The sequence below is a fragment of the Chiloscyllium plagiosum genome, unplaced genomic scaffold (genome assembly GCF_037043375.1).
Source record: "Chiloscyllium plagiosum isolate Xiang-an unplaced genomic scaffold, Cpla_swu_hap1 HiC_scaffold_24, whole genome shotgun sequence".
In the NCBI taxonomy this organism is placed as follows: Eukaryota; Metazoa; Chordata; class Chondrichthyes; order Orectolobiformes; family Hemiscylliidae; genus Chiloscyllium; species Chiloscyllium plagiosum.
Window position 1 is genome coordinate 46,982,771 of NW_028270162.1, and position 21,997 is coordinate 47,004,767.

The following is a 21,997-nucleotide window of genomic DNA, read 5'->3' on the forward strand; positions in this document are numbered from 1 at the left end:
TGACTAGTAGCTGTGAGTTTAACGTCGAGTGAAAACAGGAGAAAACATCCACCAAAAAATGGTAATTTACAAATTGTTGTTATCACTGAAATAATGACAAAGTAACTAATCATGTCTCAAAGCCCTGTTGATCACCTAGTGAGTGCCAGTTACATACTTTCTTTATGCAACCCTCCTCTCTTACTGAATTTATTTGCTCAATTCTTACACAATTTAAGCTCTTCTACATGCTTGGCTTACTGCCAATCTTACTAATCAATTTATTTTTCTTGTTCTACTTTTAATGTCATTTCATTGGCCTCGCTGACAAACAGAGGAAGGAAGAACAGAGTTCCTTTCGACATTGACCCTCACTATCAACACTGTTAATCTGACAAGCATCCCAATTCCTGGCAACACAAACCCCCAACAGAAAAATCTCCAAAAGACAACAATATAATTTAAACATATAAGGTACAAGCAATACAAAATTGCGTGGGAATGATTAATGGATTATAGCATGCTGACAGTCAGTCGTGCTATTTAGTGGTGGATTAAAGAATGGTGATGGTGAGTCATGCTATGTTTGTTTATCTTTACTATTTCTCAATTGATAGTCAATGATCTATGTCCACACGCTACTTTTTTTTTCCAAATAAAGAAAGGATAAGGTTCTGGCTGTGCACTTTGTTCAGAAACAAAATTGCAAAAGTTAATCTGCATAAAATATGTGGGATAGATTCACAGATTCTAGTCAGCATTTGAAAACCATTCCTGCGAGCTTTTGGTATTGTGGCACCAAACCAAAACTCTGTAAATTTTTTTGTAAATGTGTTTAGTTGTAATTTTAATGTGTTTTATTGTTTCCATTCATTTTGTTTGTACATTTCCATGCTTTCACACAAAGAAAACATTCAGGAACCAACACACAAAATATGGAAGGAAAGGTGTGTATGGTATGCAGGAAAAGTCTGGCATTATTGTAAGCAATAACAGAACAGAATTAAGGCTTTAACTCTTAACTGTTAAACTTTAAGGCTGAGTTTTACCAGAAATCAACTGTGTATCAGTTTTGGTGACATTAATGCAGGGCTTCTCTGTACAAGGCCAAGCGTTTTTTCTCACACTATCTTTCCAAACTCATCACATTACCATACAGCACGCTTTTCCAATTTTTCTACTTGCCACAGGCGAAATTTCTCCCAGTGCCAGCATTCCCAGGATCCCAAGCACCGGCACCATCTTTGAAGTCCAGCCATGTACCTGGTCAAGCACTGACAGTGCAGAGTCACCCTTCACCACACATATAATGGGAAAGTAACCACAAATCAACCGCACATACATTGCACGGCTGACACCTCACTGCACATTCTTACATCTCCCGCTGTGTAAGAACCAAGCCACACAACTAACCCATCCTTAGCCCCATCCCATCTTTTATCCCTAAGTCAGTACTGCTCTTTCCTCCATACCTAGCCTAGCCCGACATCTTCTCATTGTTAACTGTGGGACCATCACATACATCCTTAAAGTATTAACTTCTATTCAACAGCAGCAAAAAGGAAGTAGGAGCTGCGCTTCTCCGTCAGAAACAGGTTGCTTGCTTTTTGAGTGCCTGTTAATGTACAGTTAATAAATAATCATGACATCCAGCTTTCATGCACTGGAACGACATGTCAGTCAAGTGCAGTCTGACTGGTTATATTTGATGTTGCTTTGTTCTGTCAAACAGAAGGTGGTATTCCCCTCCTCCTTGGGAGACTCTTCCAGCTTTTCGGAGACATCCCCTCACAGCCTGCTCCAGTTATGCAGAGTACAGCAATCTAGGGTAATGAGGCATGTTCTGTCTGGAGCATAGTGCAAGGAGTCCCAGACCAGATCATGCATCAGAACTTAATCTTTGGCAGATCTATTGTCTGCCCTATCATAGACCTGGTCGAAGAATAAGTTGCATTGTATTTATTGCATCGGCCTCAGTTAGGGAGTCATTTAACAGGGTTATCAGCCATGGTCACGGAAGGTAGCTCTTGCCCCCAGTAGCCATCCCTATGGCATTGGGCATTGGGCCTTCGAAACTCAGCAAGAACATGAGAGCTTTCAAAGACATAGACATCTTGGCAGCTCCCAGAGTTACTGGCACAGACTTAATGAATGTGGTACCTTTGATCACAGATGACTTGTACAATGGATGAAATAGAATCCTTGTTTTCTTTTTGCACTACTGCTGCATTCTCGAACGCAGTGATGCCAATGTTGCCAGATCTACTGCTCAGGCTGAGCATTAACCTCATCTCAGAGAAACAAGATGAAACAGTGTGATGTGTCACAAAATGAATTAGTAACTACTTTGATACATTTGTGGGTTGAAAATTGAGAGCTCCCACACAAATCCCCAGTGGATCCTTGGAAAGAGCCAGTCACATTGAAGTTCAACACAGCCGTTAGCTTGATGCTCACAGGATCAGACACCCACTCCTTCGAATTGCAGGTTCCACTCCGGCACCAGGCACAGTCCTGTGACAGTTCAAGATTAGATTCCCTACAGTGTGGAAACAGGCCCTTCAGCCCAACAAGTCCACACTGAACCTCTGAAGAGTAACCCACACAGACCCATTTCCCTCTGACTAATGCACATCACACTGTGGGCAATTTAGCATGGCCAATTCACCTAACCTGCACATCTTTGGACTGTGGAAGGAAACTGGAGCACCCAGAGAAAACCCACACAGACACGGGGAGAATGTGCAAACTCCACACAGACAGTCGCCTGAGGCTGGAATCGAACTGGGACCCTGGTGCTGTGAGGCAGCCCTGGGCCATCCTCAGTCTGTGCTGACCCTGTGCCTTTGCTCACTTGGGGGAAATGGCATTAACGGCGATCGACTCTGGTCTTTCTGTTCCTCCTGCATATCTTGCGGGGCTCTTCAGCCGCTTTGTCCTCATGCGGAGGTTCTTCAGCATCTGCTTAAGGTTGCTGCTGGTCTTGGACTTGCTAATGCATCTGTTCCTCCTCCATGTCTCTACACCTTCATTGTAATGCAACAACAGCAATAAGAACACCTTTTGTGGCTCAATTCGTCTGTCAAACTTGCAAAGGAACCTGTGTGAGGAAATATGCAAAGCAGAACAGGCCCTTCGTAATCTGAGCAGTCAGCATAGCACGGTCCTCCATATAGTGGGACATGGAGCCCTCCAACAAGGGAGGGTCATGGAATGTCTCCACATGGAACTTTGATATAGTGCCTTTTTCTGATGAATGCAGCACTGGCCAGGTCACAGAGAGACAGTAGGAGATTGTAAATGTTGTGTGAACACTCAGCTCTTGGCCTCCCGGTTCCACATCACTCATGAGAGGCATCATCCCATTTCAGAGCACCTTACAGAAGGTGAGAGGCAATCCTTTCTGTGGCCCCTGTGTAGCCTATGAGACCTTGGACTATCTTTATAAATTATGGTCCACAGACACCACTTTGAAAGTCACTGTGACTGATTCCGCTTCACAGAGATGACTATCTTCAATCTGCAAATGACCAATGACATGGTCAAGATTCCTTTGTGACCAGGATTTGTATCTCACACAGTTAACCACTGCCTGTGTTTCACAGGAACAATGCTATGATTAAAGATGACTTCAACCTGTACTATGCAAGTCCCTGGTCAATGCAATTGCTCCTTGAATAGCCTCACATTGCTCACAAGCAGTGTCTGCATGCTCAGGCAGCAAAAGATACTGACTCTGTCCACTCCGGGTACGGTTGCAGCCACTGTTCATTTACAGTGCACATGGTCATGTCGATTAAATAGGAAAGAGTCGCAGCTCATGCTAGGTACACCGAGTCACAGGCTCAGCCTGGTCACCAAGCACCCTCCCAAACCTCCATGCTCTTTCTTCCTGACACTGCCTGTTGAGCCCATCAGCACTATTCCTCTATGTGTTCCCACACACCACCTGGAATTACATTTGCCCTCTCAATATTACCCCCTAGATTTAGTCATGATCATCATTATGCTGTACAGACCTCCACAGTGCACAGTGGGGCTGACTGCCCACAACCCACTATGCTACCAGTTTCTCTTGTCTACCCAGGCATTATTCTCTCGTTGCCCACCTCCCCCACTATATGTCCAATATCCTCACTTCACAATTCTTTTACCCTCTACAACCCATGTTGCTTCCTCCAATCCTGACAGTTCAGTTCACCAACTTCCTTAACAAGGAGTCCCTTGACAAACCCTCATCCCTCCGATCCTTCTTCAGATGACCTTCAGAATTGCCTGTGGGTCACCCCTTTAATTGGATGGACAGCTCCAATTGACCTCTCTCTGATCTCTGTGCAGCTCCCCAACTACTCACTATGAATCCCCTGACTGTTTGCACTGGAGCTGCTGAACTGACCAAGGCCCAACCCCATAGTTCCCTGACCAGTTCAAGCCAATGTACCGAGACTGGATGATGCCCTTGAATTATGCCTTTTTACTGGGAACCCATGGTTGAGGCAGCTCCTCTTGACTTGACTGAAGACTGCTCTCCTTAGATTCTGAGACATGGCCATTTGGTTGATACATGTGCAGTGTATTTGCCACAATATACTGCTGGGGCTAAGCGCCAAAGATGGGCATTTAGAGAAGAGCAAACAGCTCTCATTCCTGAAGAAGGGCTCATGCCCGAAACGTCAATTCTCCTGCTCCTTGGATGCTGCCTGACCTCCTGCGCTTTTCCAGCAACACATTTTCAGTTCTGAGATGCAGCCTGGTCCAACCCATCAGGTGGGCACCTTGTCTTTGACTCCCTGCAGCAGATTCACAATGAGCACCAAAGTGCAGAACCATACTGTAAGCTGATCAGAGAATGTCAGATGTCAAGATCCATGGACAAGCATGTGTGTGGTCACTGCCCATGGAGCACACTCTGAGATGTTCAAGCAAGTGGTGAGCTGGAGTCACCAAGTAACAACTCTGACCTGCATGCCGGTAATACTCACCATCAAGTTTTCATCCAGCAAGTGGCAGGAAGGGAAACTACTCATTATTGAGGTAAAATTAGGTAATAATGGGATGTTAGTACATGCAGAGGCCCCTCACCACTCACTGTGAAGAATCTCATCTCTTCATCAGATTCTCATCAGGGTGGCACAATGGCTCAGTGTTTAGCACTCGTGCCTCATAACACCAGGGACCCAAGTTCCAGTCTCAGGTGACTGGCTGTGTGGAGTTTGTACATTCTCCCTGCATCTGCATGGGTTTTGTCCAGGACCCCACTCAGCCTCCCATACTCCAGGGAAAATAGCCTATTCAGCCTCTCCCTATAGCTCAAACCCTTCAACCCTGGCAACATCCTTGTAAATCTTCTCTGAATCCTTTCATGTTTCACAACATCTTTTCTGACAGCAGGGAGACCAGAACTGAATGCAGTGTTCTAAAAGTGTTATTGTTTGGACAGCAATGACTGCATGTAATAGCAACACCATTTGAGTTACTGTCGCTTCCAAACAAGCTCTGCCAATACCTATTACTTTCAGTTACCTTGTGCTTGAGTAATTTGTCTGTGGTGGCAAAAACAACTGCAGCTGAAGCATCCCAGCCATTCGTGATCCAAGCCTTTGTGCCATTTAAAATCCAGTGATCACCGTCTAGTCTGGCAGTGGTGGAGGCTGCACCAGCATCGCTTCCATTCCCTGAAATGCACAGAGGAACAGTACCAAAATCTATGTCAAACTTGACCATCAGCCAACAGTTCAAAATACAATATAATTAATAAAAAACAGTATATAAGCATTATCATGTGTGAACAAGAGTTCAGATTCGAACCAATGCTGGGGTCTGTAAGGCTCCAATTCAGCCACAGCAATTTTCCCAAACTTTTTACATTTAATGTTTATTGAAAATGTGTACTTGGTCTTCTTTTAATAATTGTCAAGGAGAAAAAGAAACTAGCAATTATTATTTTTGGCCATGGTACAACCTTAGCATCAAGATTCCATTCTTTCTAAATGTAGATCTTAGTTTCCTGACCTCCATCAAATCTTTTCCAAGTCTATAATTTACAAGTCACAATTCCCTGAGTATATTGTGGTAAGTGTTTAAAACAATCTAGTCACCTCACTGAATCTTTGAAATAGCCTCTATGCTCCCGAATTTCTCAGGGGATTAAGCGTAGGCTAAGGTCTTATACTTAAATTGGAAAATACTTTAACTTTGTCTTGAATTATTTAATAGTTGAATTGTTTAAAACATTCTTTCAACAATTATTTAAACCAGCACTCAAACATAGAATATTTGTTCTCGCATTGCAGCACTGACTGTGAACCTCCAGATTCATGTGAAATGACATCTATAACACCTCCTCATCTCAGTTCTAATGGGACATCCCTTCACCCTGATGTTGTGCCCTTGGCTCCCAGTCTCTCCTATTAATGGAAACATCTTCTCCACGTCCACTCTACCCAGGCCTCTCAGTATTCTCTAAGTTTCAATCAGATCGCCCCCTCATCCTTCTAAACCCTATCAAGTCCACAGACAGAGTCCTCAACCACTCTTCATATGACAAGCCCTTCATTCTCTGAAACGCCTCCAAGGCCAGCACATCCTTCCTTAGGTAGAAGGCCCAAAACTGCTTACAATATTCCAAATACAGTCTGGTCAGAGCCTTATACAGGCTCAGCAATACATCTCTGCTCTTGTATTCTACTCCTCTTGAAATGAATGCATTTGCCTTCCTAACTGCCAACTGAACGTGCATGTTAACCTTCAGAGAATCCTGAACTAGCATTCCCAACTTCCTTTGTGCTTCAGATCTCCAAACCCTTTTCCCATTTAGAAAACAGTCAACACCTCTATTCTTCCTGCTTATATTTTCCCACATTGTATTCCATCTCTCACTTCTTTGTCCACTCTTCGAGCCTGTCCAAGTCCTTCCTCAGCTGATCTTCTTCCTCAACACTTCCTGTCCCTCCACCTATCCTTGCCTTGCTCATCCCCCAAAATCTGAAATTTGCAATAATTTACACAAGCTTGGTGATTGCTCCACCTGCATGATTAATGCTAAAATTATCTATTCAGTGACATCTGCCTCTTCCTTTCTTTCTTAGGGATCAACACTGATTTGCTTCCACTCCAGTTTGACGGCCTTTAGCATACAAACAAGGAGAGCAGCAGGCCGTTCGGCCCGTCAAGGCCGTACCACCATTCAACAAGATCTGATCTGAAAGAAGCCTCAAACCAACATTCCTCCTAGACTTGATAACTTTTCTTCCCCTTGGTGGCACAGTGGTTAGCACTGCTGCCTCACAGCGCCAGAGACCCGGGTTCAATTCCCGACTCAGGCGACTGACTGTGTGGAGTTTGCACATTCTCCCCGTGTCTGCGTGGGTTTCCTCCGGGTGCTCCGGTTTCCTCCCACAGTCCAAAGATGTGCAGGTCAGGTGAATTGGCCATGCTAAATTGTCTGTAGTGTTAGGTAAGGGGCAAATGTAGGGGTATGGGTGGGCTGCGCTTCGGCGGGGCGGTGTGGACTTGTTGGGCCGAAGGGCCTGTTTCCATACTGTAAGTAATCTAATCTACCTAACAAGAAACTATCTCAAAAAAGAAGTTGCTGGAGAGGGTCAGCAGATCCAGTAGCATATGTGAAGAGAAATCAGAGTAAACCCTTTCTCACTACTGATAGTAGCTGGGAAAACATCAGCTTTTGTGCAGAAGATAGGCTGGGGGAAGAGAGTAAAAAATAAATGATAGGTGGGGTTAGAGCCCAAAGAGACAGAAGAACAGTTGGCCAGACAAAGGAGTGGATAACAATCTGGCTGGGGGGAGGGCGGGGGCAGTGAATAGCTGTTAATGGAGACTATTGGCCAAGGAACAGGATGACACCTCCGAAATGTCCACCTGTAAGCTCAGGATCTTTTTTGCAGGCAGAATGTGGATGTTCAACGAAGCGATCACCCAGTCTACCCTTCCGTATCTCCAATCTACAGGAGACCATATTGTTAGCAGTGAATGCAGTAGACTAGATTGTGGGAAATGCAGGTAAAGTGCGGCTTCACCTGGAAGGTATGTTTAGGCCATTGGATACTGAGGAGGGAGGAGGTAACTGGGCAGGTGTTATGCCTTCGACAGTTGCAGGAAAGGTGCTGTGGGGCTGTGGGAGAATACTGGGAATGAAGGATGAGTGGACCAGGGTGTTTGGAGGGAACAGTTCCAGTGGAGAGGAGAAAAGAGTGGGGAAGGGAATATGTGTCTGATGGTGGCATCTTGCTGGATGTGGCAGAAATGGTGGCTGACGATCTTCTGGATGTGGATGCTGATGGGATGGTAAGTAAGGACAAGAGGTCCCTATTACTGTTGCAGGAAGGAAGAGAAAGGGTGAGGGCTGAAGTGTGGGAGATAGGTCAGACCTGGTTGACAGCCCTGTCGACAATGGTTCTGGGGAATCCTCAGTTGAGGAAGACAACATTTTGGAGTCTCCCTTGTTGAAGCTGGCCTCATCAGAACATATGTGACAGAGATGGTGGAACTGGGAGCTAGAATGGAGTCTTTACAGGAAGCCGGGTGCGAGGATGTATAGTTTAGGTAGCTGTGGGTTTATAGTGGAAATTAGGGTCTAGAGGTATCCCCAGAAAAGAAAACAGAGATGTCAAGAAGAGCAGGGAGGCGTCAGAGATAGACCAGGTTGAAAGTGAGGGCGGGTTGTAAACTAGAAGCGAAATCGATTATCTTTTCCAATTCTGGACGAGAGAGGGAAGCAGCACCAATGGTATTAATGATATATCAGAGAAAGAGTTGTGAGTGGGGGCCAGAACAGGACTATATTACATGAACCCGATGAAGAGACAGGCGTAACTAGGGCCCATGCAAGCACCCATTGTCACTCCTCTGACCTGAAGAAAATGAGAGCAGTTAAAAGGTTACCTCAGATTACAACGGGATCTTGAACAGATGGGCCAATGGGCTGAGAAGTGGCAGATGGAGTTTAATTTGGAAAAATGCGAGGTGCTGCATTTTGGGAAAGCAAATCTTAACAGGACTTATACACTTAATGGTGAGGTCCGAGGAGTGTTGCTGAACAAAGAGACCTTGTAGTGCAGGTTCATAGCTCCTTGAAAGTGGTGTCACAGATAGATAAGATAGTGAAGAAGGCGTTTGGTATGCTTTCCTTTATAAGTCAGAGTATTGAGTACAGGAGTTGGGAGGTCATGTTGTGTCTATACTGGACTTTGGTTAGGGAAAGGTTGAATAGCCTGGGGCTGTTTTCCCTGGAGTGTCAGAGGCTGAGGGGTGAATTAGAATTAGCATATCCCTCCAAACCCTTCCTATTCATATACCCATCCAGATGCAATGTTGCAATTGTACCAGACTTCACTACTTCCTCTGGCAGCTCATTCCATACACGTAGCACCCTCTACATGAGAAAGTTGCCCCTTAGGTCTCTTTTATATCTTTCCCCTCTCACCCTAAACCTATGCCCTCTCGTTCTGGACTCTCCCACCCCAGGGAAAAGACTTTGCCTATTTATCCTAACCATACCCCTCATGATTATAGAAACCTCTATAAGGTCACCCCTTAGCCTCCGACACTCCAGGGAAAACAGCCTGACCTATTCAAACTCTATAGCTCAAACTGTCCAACCCTGGCAACATCCTTGTAAATCTTTTCTGAACCCTTTCAAGTTTCACAACATCCTTCCAAAAGGAAGGAGACCAGAATTGCACATAATATTCCAACAGTGGCCTAACCAATGTCCTTCTTCAGGAACATGCCCGAAACGTCGATTCTCCTGTTCCTTGGATGCTGCCTGACCTGCTGCGCTTTTCCAGCAACACAATGTCAGCTTCTCCCAATTTTGTCCGCTGCATTCACTGCTCACAATGTGGTCTCCTCTACATTGAGGAAACAAAGCATAGACTAGGTGACCACTTCACAGAGCATCTACATTCTGCCCGCAAAAAAGACCCTGATCTTCCAGTTGCCTGCCACTTTAACACATCGCCCTGTTCCCTGGTCAACATCTCTGTTTCAGGCTTGCTGCAGTATTCCAGCGAAGCTCAACTTGAAGAACAACGCCTTTCCACTTGGGGATCCTATAGCGTCTGGACTCAATATAGAGTTCAATAATTTTAGGGCCTGAACTCTCCCATGTCCCAGCTCCTGATCTCACACACCAGGCCTTGCTATCACATAGTTGCTTACAATAGGTAATGTGTAATGGCAGACTAACACTCTCCATGAACAGCTACTCACCCTCCTAGCCAGGTCTATATTCACCCCTTTGTCTGTCCAGCTTCCCTCTCTTTGGAGATAGTGAGGAGTGCAGAGGCTGGAAAGTCAGAGTTGAAAAAATGTTCAGCTGGGAAGCCCTCAGCAGGACAAACAGCCTCAGAGGAACAGGAGAGTCAACGTTTCGGTCAGGATCCTTCATCAGGACTCTCTCTTTGGGCTCTCACATCACCTATTGTTTACTTCTTAAACCCTCCCCCTACCCTATCTTCTGAAAATAAGCCGACATTTTCCTTGCAACCATCAGTTCTGTGGGAGGATCAACAGACCCAAAACGTTAACTCTGATTTCTCTTCACAGATGCTGCCAGACCTGCTGAGCTTTTCCAACAACTTCTGTTTTTGTTTCTGCTTCTACTTTACAGTATCCGCAGTTCTTTCGGTTTTTAAGAAACTATCTACCACCGCTTTAAAAAATTCAAGGACTCAAGCTTCCACCACCTTTTTCAGGGAGAGAGTTCCAAAAATATACAACACTCGGAGAGAAAGAAATTCCCCCATTCTGTACTCTGAATGGATGACTCCTGACGTTTTAAACAGTGATGCCTCGTTCTCGATTCTCCCACAAGAGGAAATGTGCACTACACATCGTCCCTTTCAGGAACCCTCAGGATCTATGTATTTCAACAGTCACCTCTAGTTCTTCTAAATGCAACAAATTCAAACTTAGCCTGGCCAATCTTTCCCCAACTGACAACCCACTTCAAACATTATCAGGATTGTTTCCAACACATTTATGTCCTTCCTTAACTAAGGTAGCCAGTACAATATACAGTACCCCAGTTCACCAGCACCCTGTATAACTAAAGCATAACATCCAGACATTGATATTCAAATCGCCTCACAATATATAACAGCTGAGCAGGCTTCATAATGACCTGCTGTAACTGCATCTTAAGTTATTGTGATTAGATTAGATTAGATTCCCTACAGTAAGGAAATAGGCCATTTGGCCCAACAAGTTCACACTGACCCTCCAAACAGTAACCCACCCAGACCCATTCCCTTATCCTATATTTACCCCTGACTAATGCACCTAACACTGGACAATAGCATGGCCAATTCACCTGACTTGCACATCTTTGGATTGTGAGAGGAAACCGGAGCACTCAGAGGAAACTCACGCAGACACAGGGAGAATGTGCAAACTCCACACAGACAGTCCCCCATGGCTGGAATCGAACCCGGGTCCCTGGTGCTGTGAGGCAGCAGTGCTAACCACTGAGCCACCGCGCCGCCCCCATGATACGTAAGCAAAATGTTACAGAACACCAGCCACCATTTCTTTGAGTAGCTATGGTGAATGATAGGGTGAACGTTCAGAGATGTCCTGCTTGGCCAGGATAATATCCTTACTTAGTGGGAAATGGTGGAATTGTGCAAGAACAAAAACATTATGCTCAGAAACATGCAGATTACTGGACAACACAATGGCATACTGCACACTAATATTTTGTGAAAGTGAACCTAAGGTATTATGAGAACTCCAGATCCCTTAAAAAATTTTCCACTGATAATGTTGAAGGTTTTTCTAACTCATAGCATAAAGTTCAGGTTCCATGGTTTCCCAGCATACAGCCTCAATGTATCAAATCTCTACGTACTAGCATTCAATCAAAGAAGGTGGCCTACCTGGTTCACTCAAACCGAAGCAGCCAATCTTCTTTCCATCTGTGAATGGGGTTATCCAATTGTTCTTTTGTTCTTCTGAACCGAATTTCAAAATTGGACCCAGATATAACGACTGGGAAAGAAAGAGAAAACTGTGAATGTTTGTTAAATTTTTGGCAAATAATATAACAGCATGAGAAAGTCTAAACACAGAAGCAATGAAGGCGGAATACCAATCTGCTACAATTGACACATGTTGATCTACTGGTTAATTCTGTGATATTCATAGGAATGAGAAAACTAAACTTAAAAAAATGACCCTCTACGTTTTGCTTGAATTTGTTTCCTTAGATGCCACAGGCTTTAATGATATGCCCAAATATTCAGTACAACTATTCAAATTCTGATGTCCACATGTTTAGTTACAGTAAGATCATTCAGTTTAGAAATCATAGACCTAAATTATTTTTCCCTCTTACAAACAAAGTAGAACTCAGACAACTTGCAGCAAGACTTTTGCCATGCTCTGTCATACTGTGGCTCCTGGTATCCCAGCTTAAATAAGTTAACAACATACAAACTGAGTTTTGGAATTAAGCCTGCTCCTTCTCTATGGCTTTGTTATTGGCACGGACACGGTACACTCAGGGGGAGCCAAAATGAAAATGCTTTTCAACAGTATCAAGAATACATCAAAGACTGATGTCAACAATTCCATGAAACATTCATAGTATGCAAACATATCATTTAACAGGGATGCTTTTTTATTACAACATGAACTAAGTTATTTTTCACAATACATGAGTTCTCATTAACAAAGTAACCTGTCAATGTTTTTTTCGATGATCCTAAGGATGATTGCCCGTTTAGCATAGTATTGGACCACACAGATCAGGAAGTTTTTAAGGCATGAAGTTGAAACCACAGCGCCACCAGCAAAAGGTTTCTTTGGGCGATGCTTGTTCCTGCATGACATCACTGAATCTGAATGACACAAGCATGGTTTTCCTGTATTTGAGCCTAAAGACCTTGAAGGGACATTATCATGTATGATAATCAGTCAAACAGACTGATGCAACAGCAGATCCAAAGTTTGGTCAATGAACAGAATATTGGGAGAGATAGACAGTACGAGAATAAAGAACAGTAAGTTTATGGTTGGAGTCAGATTCAGGGAGAAAATAATAAATTCGAAATTAGGGTTACTGTCCATCTAGTGAATGTATGGAGTATAGTAAATAAAATGGTGAGTTACAGTCACAGATTACCAGGTGGAAATATGATGTTATAACAACAACAGATACCTTGCTAAAAGAAAGATAGCACTGGGTGTCAATATTTCTGGATATGGGGGGGCAGGAAGGCAAGGAAAGGAAAAAAAGGGAGGGTGGTGGTATTAGAGAGGGAAATATTAGTGCTGGAGAAATAGGGTATCGCAGAGGGTCAATGATAGAATCTATTTGACTGGAGCTAAGGAACAAAAAAAATGCCATTCTATTGCTAAGTGTATGCTATAGCCCACCAGCTAATGGGAAAAATTAAGAGAGACAAATCTGAAAGTAAATTACAGACAGGTGCAAAAATTATAGGATGGTTGTAGTAGGGAAATTTAACTAACCAAAAGTAGCAACTGCTAATACTGGTCTAAAAGGGGCAAAAGGTCTTACAGTTGTTCAGGAAAATCTTCTTCAGCAGTCTGTTATCGGTGCAATCAGAAATGCACTAACGCTTAGTCTGGTTCTTAGGATTAAGTTGAGCCAGGTGGATCAAGTGCTAATAGGAGAGCAGTTAAGGGACAGTGATCATTGTATCGTTAGGTTTAAGTTGGCAATAGGAAAAGACAAAAAAACAATCTGAAGTAAAAATAATTAACTGAGGCGAAGACAAATTCAATGGTAAACTGATCTGTGCCAAATAAATTACAGTTAAAGGTTGGCAGAGAAAACAGTAGCTGAACAAGAGATACCTTCAACAAAGAGTACAGGAGTTGGGAGGTCACGTTACAGCTGTACAGGACATTGCTTAGGCCACTTTTGCAATATTGTGTACAATTCTGGTTTCCCTTCTATTAGAAGGATGTTGTGAAACTTGAAAGGGTTTAGAAAAGATTTACACGGATGTTGCCAAGGTTGGAGGATTTGAGCTTTTGGGGGGGGGGGGGGCGAATAGGCTGGGGCTGTTTTCCCTGGAGCGTCAGAGGCTGAGGGGTGAGCTTATCGAGGTTTCTCAAATCATGAGGGGCATGGATTGTGTAAACAGACAAGGTATTTTTCCTTGGGTGGTGGAAGTCCAGAACTAGAGGGCATAGATTTAGGGTGAGAGGGGAAAAATTTAAAAGGGACTTAAGAGGCAACTTTTTCACGCAGAGGGTGGTGTGTATGGAATGTGCTGCCAGAGGAATTGGTGGAGGCTGGTACAATTACAACATTTAAAAAGGCATCTGGATGGGTACGTGAATAGGAAGGATTTAGAGGGATATGGGCCAAGTGCTAGAAAATTGGACTAGATCAGGTTAGGATATCTGGTTGGCATGGACGAGTTGGACAAAAAGATATGTTTCCATGTTGTATATCTCCAAGACTCTCTGTCTCTAAGTGGTATTTCAGGCTCAGTCAAGATATATTCCCTTGAGATGGAAAGGTAGGAATAACAAAGGCAGAGCTCCTCGGCTGACAAAAGAAATAGAAATTTCGATAAAGAAGAAAAAGAATCCTTACGACAATTGCCAGGTGAAAAATATAACTGAAAAGCAAGGCTAATATATATGGGAGGTGAAAAAAAACAAACAAGAAAGGCAAAGAAGGAGTATAAAAAGAGGCAGGCATCTAACGTAAAAACAAACCCAAAGTCCTTTGCAGGCATTTAAATATTAAAAGGAATAGGGCCAAGGTTTTATATGTGGAGGCAAAGGTCTTTTCAGAGGTATTAAAAGAATACTTTGCATCTGTCTTGATCAAGAAAGAAAATATACTCAAACCCCTTGTGAGAAAGAAGGTAATTCAGACAGGGTTAAAATTGAAAAGGAAGTTGTATTGGATATGCTTTGTATACTTAAAGTGGACAAGGCATCAGGACCAGGTGAGATGCATCCAAGGACTAAGAAGAACTAAGAACTAAGAAGACAAATTGCAGAGGCACTGACCATCACTTTGCAATTTTTCCGCAGATTCAAGGGGTGGTGTCAGCGGACTGGTGTATTGTTCTAAAAAGGATTTAAAGATTTTCTCAACAACTACTGGCCAGTTAGTTTAACCTTTTATGGTGGGGAAGCTGAGAGACACAATAACCCGTTTAAAAATTAATGGTCACAAGGATATATGCAGCCACATAAAAGAACGGATAGTTACAGTTTATGAAATAAAAAGGCAGTAGCAACAAGAAAATGGAATTCACTGACTGATAGGAAACAGAGAGATGCTCATCAGATGTTTCTCAGGTTAGAGCAATTTCCTCTAAGGTTAATATTAGAACCCCTACCTTTCCTGATACATATTGTGATGATGCTGTCACTTCAAGGGGTTATTTTGGCCTGTTTTTTTTTTTAAGGAAGGTTATATGGCAGAGATGGAGAGCTGACCTCTAAGAAAGTAAACAACTTTAAAAGTTGGAACAGTAGAAGCAGCCTGGGTGTGGTCAGGTCTTTTAGACTAGGCTTTCTAGTTTTTTTTTAGTTTTTAGGTTTGTTTTAAGCAGAAGCCTTTGGGGTCTCAAAGGTGTTGGAAGCTTCAGTGAGTGTCTCCTAGCTGCTACTTTCTCTGAATTTTCTCAATGTTTTTCCTCCTGGACTGGAGAACTGCATGTGAGAATCTGTGTCAGAAAGGGTTATGTTTACGGGATGTTACTAAATTTGAACAGTTAATTAGTAATAGTTACTGTATCTATTACTCTGCCATTTTTTCCCTTAGTTAAATTATTCTAAATTCCTCTTCCTTTTGTTTGTATTTTAACTATAGTGTTTAAATAAGTTGTGTTTTGCTTAACTTCAAGTAGTTTGATCAGTTGCATCGGGAGCACAGCACTTCACAACTACCTTTAAAGTAAGAAGGAGTTAGAGTCTAGGCCACCTTCTTAAAATATTTTGAGGGAGTCTGGTCTGGTCCACAACAATATTAATGACCTAGACCTTGGTGTACAGTGCACAATTTCAAATCCTGCAGAAGATACAAAGCTTGGAAGCTTTGTGAACTTTAAGGAGACTCATATTCAAAATAAAATTAACAGGTTGGTAGAATGGAGGGAAAAAGGCAGATTAAATTCAATTCAGAAAACTGAAGTAAAACAAAACACTTCTAAAGTGGTTACAAGAGCAGGGACCGGGGTTTATATGTGCATAAGTCATTGAAAAAGTCAAGATGAATTGTAAAAAATAATAGAAATGGGATAAGAACATTGAAGAGACATGCCTTAAGACTTTCAGAAAGGAGGTGAAAAAAAAAAGACTGTCAGACTAGGCCGGGAGATAGCCACACCAGGCCAAGAGACCGCCTTTCCAGGCTGGAAAATAGCCACGCTGGGTTGAGAGACAGCCACGCTGGGTTGAGAGACAGCCACGCCGGGCCGAGAGACGGCCACGCCGGGACGAGAGACAGCCACGCCAGGCCGAGAGACAGCCACTCTGGGCCAAGAGTCAGCCACGCCAGGCCAAGAGACGGCCATGCCGGGCCGAGAGATGGCCACGCCAGGCCGAGAGATGGCCACGCCAGGTTGAGAGACCGCCACGCCGGGCCAAGAGACCATTATGCCGGACTAGGACACCATCAAGCTAGGCTGGGAGATGACTATGCTGGGTTCTCGTTGAGATGGAGAGTCCAAGTCCACACTGAGGTCAGGAGTGCAGAGCATTTACGAGAAGAGGGAAAAAAAACACAAGGGAGAAATAAAAAGAAATGCATTGAGCAGATCAGGTCTGGCTGAGAAGTCCTACTCTGCCACCATCTTGGAATTTAATAGTGGGGTACTGTGGGGAGTGGTACTAGGACCCCAAATATTCACTAATTATAACTATTTAGATGAACTAAATGTAATACCTCAAAATTTGCATATGACTTCAAGCTAGGTGGAAGCACGAGCTATGAGGAGGATGCAGAGAGGTTGCAATGTGACTTGTGCAGATTGAGTGATCAGGCAAATGTACGGCAGATACAGTATAATGGGGAAAAATGGGAAATTAACCACTTTGGCAGTAAAAATAGGAAGGCAGATTATGATTTGAATGGCTGTAAATTGAGAGAGGGAAATGTTCAACAAGACCTGGGTGTCATCATGCTCCAGTTGCTGAAAATAAACATGCAGGTGCAGCAGGCAGTGAAGAAGGCCCTCAGAGTAAGAGGGTTTGAATACAGGAACAGGAATGTCTTGCTGCAATTATTCAGGTCATTGGTGAGGCCACATCTGGAATGTTATGTGTAGTTTTGGTCTCCTTACCTAGGAAAGGATGTTCTTGCTACAGAGGGAGTGTAGTGAAAACTTATCAAATTGGTTCCTGGGATGGCAGGACTGACATATGAGGAGAGATTTAGTTGGTTAAGATTGTATTCACTGGAGTTTAGAAATACGAGGGGATCTCTTAGAAACCTACAAAATTCTAACCAGACTAGACAGGTTAGATGTAGGAAAGATGTTCCTTATAGTAGTGGACTCCAGAACCAGGAGTTGTAGCTTAAGGATAAGGGGTAAACCTTTTAGGACTAGAATGAGGAGAGATTACTTCAGCCAAAGCATTGCGTGTTTTCAAGGAGGTAAACATAGCCCATGTAGCTTAAGGGATCAAGGGGTATGGGAGGGGGGAACTGCAGAATTATTGTATTAAGCTTGATGACCAGTCATGATCATATCAAATGATGGAGCAGTCTCCAGGGGTCGAATAGCCTACTTCTCCCATCTTCTATGTTTTATATTTCTATGGCTACATTGTTACCCAACTAATAATTTATATCAGCCTCAGCCTTCACCATATTAGTGACCTTCTCTTTTACAGGGAAGGCTATCTAGGGTACGCCACAACGTTAAACAGTCCCCTATAGTGCACAGTTGACACTATGAGCACCAAATAGAGAAGTTCAATGCAGGATCCACTCTGGGCCACACCACAATTAAGGAATTGAAGTTAATCCTTCAATTATGAATGCTCCTCATGGACGGGTTGGACCGAAGGCTCTGTTTCCATGCGGTACATCTCTATGACTCCATTTGGACTGGTGTAGGTAGATTGCAAATCACAACCCTCAAGTTCAAAAGCCTAGGCACATCAATATCTATATCCTAAGGTTCAAATATGAATCTGTGTTGACTTAGAACTTCTGGCTATGGAGTAGGAAAAGTATAAGGGAGCAACACAAATAAAAGTTTTTAATTCACTCTGGGGATATAGGCATTGTTAGCAAGACTAGCATCTACTGTCCATAGCTAGATGCCCTTGCGATAGTTAGTCACCTTCGTGAACCACTATAGTCTGTGCGGTGAAGGTTCTCTCAGGACAAAGTTTGAAACAGCAACAATATTGTCCAAGTCAGGATGGTATAAGATAGTATAGGTTGCAGGTGCTAAAAGTTGAGGAAGTACTGTAAAAGAGGTCTTGGCAAGTTGTTGTTGTTTTTCATCTTGTTGGCAGTATACACTGCAGCTATTCCTGATTACCAAGATCTGGCTCTGGTGTGAAGTTCTGATGACCAGCCTACTAGCCCTCATCACCTAGGTTCATCTATGAAGAATGAAACATGAAATGCAGCTTTTATAAATATTTAATCATATGTCAACAATACAATACATCAATGCATTTAAGAGAAAACTAGAGAGATTACCTGGAGCCATTAAATGTCTCACAACAACTGTTTCTAGGTGCACAATAAAGTTACACAGTTCTGAGTCATTACATTTTACTTGTGCATCATCCTCATTAAAATATCATTGCACAAAAAATGTAAAATGAACAATAATCATTTTCAAGATACAAAAGCACTTCAAATATCAAATGCATCAGTACTATTAAATTAGGACTGGTGTAACTGAACATCTCAAAAAATGTTAGGTTATATAATGTCGTTCTGGATGAAGTGGGAAAATTAACATTGCACTCAGTCTGATTAATCAGTATTCATATCCTGAAAGACTAAAAGACTAGAATGACAAATATGGCCCTGAAAAGATACTAAGGAATTAGTTTGCTTGACAAGAATCATTCAGTGAAAATGGAATACATATATATAATGGACTTACATTATTTACACTCATGATGACGCCCGTGGAAGCACAGCCCCGGCTTATTTCCTCCATAGCAATGGCGTATGCCAGATAATCCAATCCTGCTCCACCATACTTCTCAGGTACATCCATTGCCATGAGCCCAAGTTCTCCCATTTTCTTTATCTGACAATACATAGTTAATGCTGCAATATCACAACAGGACTCACACTTTGAATCTAATGCATAAAAGCAGCAATTAACAAATGGGGTTTATCACAAATGCGAATGAAAACTTTATTTATGTAGCGTCTTTCATAACTTTAGGACATTCAAAAGCACTTTACTAAATTAAGTAATGTCATTGGCACTCACTGTGCAACGTGGAAAACCACAAAATTAGACAAAAACATTATAGTCATAGAGATGTACAGCGCGGAAACAGACCCTTCGGTCCAACCCATCCATGCCGACCAGATATCCCAACCTAATCTACTCCCACCTGCCAGCACCCGGCCCATATCCCTCCAAACCCTTCCTATTCATATACCCATCCAGATGCAATGTTGCAATTGTACCAGACTTCACTACTTCTTCTGGCAGCTCATTCCATACACGTAGCACCCTCTACGTGAGAAAGTTGCCCCTTAGGTCTCTTTTATATCTTTTCCCTCTCACCCTAAACCTATGCCCTCTAGTTCTGGACTCTCCCACGTCAGGGAAAAGACTTTGCCTATTTATCCTAACCATACCCCTCATGATTATAGAAACCTCTATAAGGTCACCCCGTAGCCTCCAACACTCCAGGGAAAACAGCCCTGGCCTATTCATACTCTATAGCTCAAACTGTCCAACACTGACAACATCCTTGTAAATCTTTTCCGAACCCTTTCAAGTTTCACAACATCCTTCCAATAGGAAGGAGACCAGAATTGCATGCAATATTCCAAAAGTGGCCTAACCAATGTCCTGTACAGCCGCAACATGACCTCCCAACTTCTGTACTCAATATTCTGACCAATAAAGGAAAAAATATCAAACGCCTTCTTCACTATCCTATCTACCTGCGACTCCACTTTCAAGGAGCTATGAACCTTTTTGTTCAGCAACACTCCCCAGGAACTTACCATTAAGTGTATAAGTCCTGCTCTGATTTGCTTTCCCAAAATGTAGCACCTCGCATTTATCTGAATTAAATTCCATCTGCCACTCCTCAGCCATTGGCCCATCTGGTCAAGCTTCTGGTATAACCTGAGTTAACCTTCTTTGCTATCCAATACACCTCCAATTTTGGTGTCATCTGCAAACTTGATATACCTCCTATGTTCACATGCAAATCATTTATATATATGATGAAAAGTAGTGGACCCAGCACTAATCCTTGTAGCACTCCACCTGTCACAGGCCTCCAGTCTGAAAAACAACCCTCCACCACCACCTTCTGTCTTCTACCTTTGAGCCAGTTCTGTATCCAAATGGCTAGTTCTCCCTGTATTCCATGAGATCTAACCTTGATAACCAGTCTCCCATGGGGAACCTTGTCGAACGCGTTACTGAAGTCCATATAAGTCACATCCATCGCTCTGTCCTCATCAATCTTCTTTGTTACTTATTCAAAAAGCTCAATCAAGTTCATGAGACATGATTTCCCATGCACAAAGCCATGTTGACTATCCCTAATCAGTCCTTGCCTTTCCAAATACATGTACATCCTGTACCTCAGGACTCCCTCCAACAACTTGCCCACCACCAACATCAGGCTCACCAGTCTATAGCTGTCCTTACCTTAAATAGTGGCACCACATTAGCCAATCTCCAGTCTTCCAGCACCTCACTTGTGACTACTGATGTTAAAATATCTAAGCAAGGAGCCCAGCAATCACTTCCTTAGCTTCTCACAGAGTTCTAGGGTACACCTGATAAGGTCCTGGGGATTTATCCACTTTTATTGTTTCAAGACATCCCGCACTTCCTTCTCTGTAATATGGACATTTTGCAAGGTCTCACCATCTATTTCCCTACATTGTATATCTTCCACGTCCTTTTCCACAGTAAATACTGATGCAAAATATTTGTTTAGTATTTCCCCCATCTCCTGCGACTCCATACAAAGGCCACCTTGCTGATCTTTGAGGGGCCCTATTCTCTCCCTAGTTGCCTTTTTGTCCTTAATGTATTTGTAAAAACCCTTTGGATTCTCCTTAATTCTATTTGCCAAAGCTATCTCATGTCCCCTTTTTTTGCCCTCCTAATTTCCCTCTTAAGTATACTCCTACTTCCTTTATACTCTTCTATGGATTCACCCGATCTATCCTGCCTATACCTGACATATGCTGCCTTCTTTTTCTTAACCAAAACTCAATTTCTTTAGTCATCCAGCAGTCCCTATACCTACCAGCCTTTCCTTTCACCCTGACAGGAATATACTTTCTTTGTATTCTTGTTATCTCATTTGTGAAGGCTTCCCATTTTCCAACTGTCCCTTTACCTGCGAACATCTGCTGCCAATCAGCTTTTGAAAGTTCTTGCTTGATACCTTCAAAATTAGCCTTCCTCCAATTTAGAATTTCAACTTTTACATCTGGTCTATCATTTTCCATCACTAATTTTAAAATTAATGGCATTGCTGACCCCAAAGTGCTCCCTTACTGACATCTCAGTCACCTGTCCTGCCTTATTTCCCAAGAGTAGGTCAAGATTTGTACATTCCCTAGTAGGTACATCCACATACTGAATCAGAAATTTTTCTTGTTCTCACTTAATAAATTCCTCTCCATCTAAACCCTTAACAATATGGCAGTCCCAGTCTATGTTTGGAAAGTTAAAATCCCCTACCATAACCACCCTATTATTCTTACAGATAACTGAGATCTCCTTACAAATTTGTTTCTCAATTTCCCTCTGACTATTGGGGGGTCTATAATACAATCCCAATAAGGTGATCATCCCTTTCTTATTTCTCA

The 21,997-nt window shown here is 42.8% G+C and overlaps 1 protein-coding gene across 4 annotated transcripts in view; it reads right to left on the minus strand.

Annotated features, from left to right (window-relative positions):
* acads (acyl-CoA dehydrogenase short chain) overlaps window positions 1-21,997 on the minus strand; it is a 216,429-nt gene that overhangs the window by 163,132 nt on the left and 31,300 nt on the right. For all 4 annotated transcript variants that reach the window (XM_043715933.2, XM_088000131.1, XM_088000132.1 and 1 more), the window contains exons 3-5: window positions 19,071-19,220; window positions 11,877-11,988; window positions 5,503-5,654 (exon numbers count right to left, since the gene is read on the minus strand). In XM_043715933.2, coding sequence (XP_043571868.1) covers window positions 5,503-5,654; window positions 11,877-11,988; window positions 19,071-19,220 — 414 coding nt within the window. The remainder of the gene's footprint in view (window positions 1-5,502; window positions 5,655-11,876; window positions 11,989-19,070; window positions 19,221-21,997) is intronic.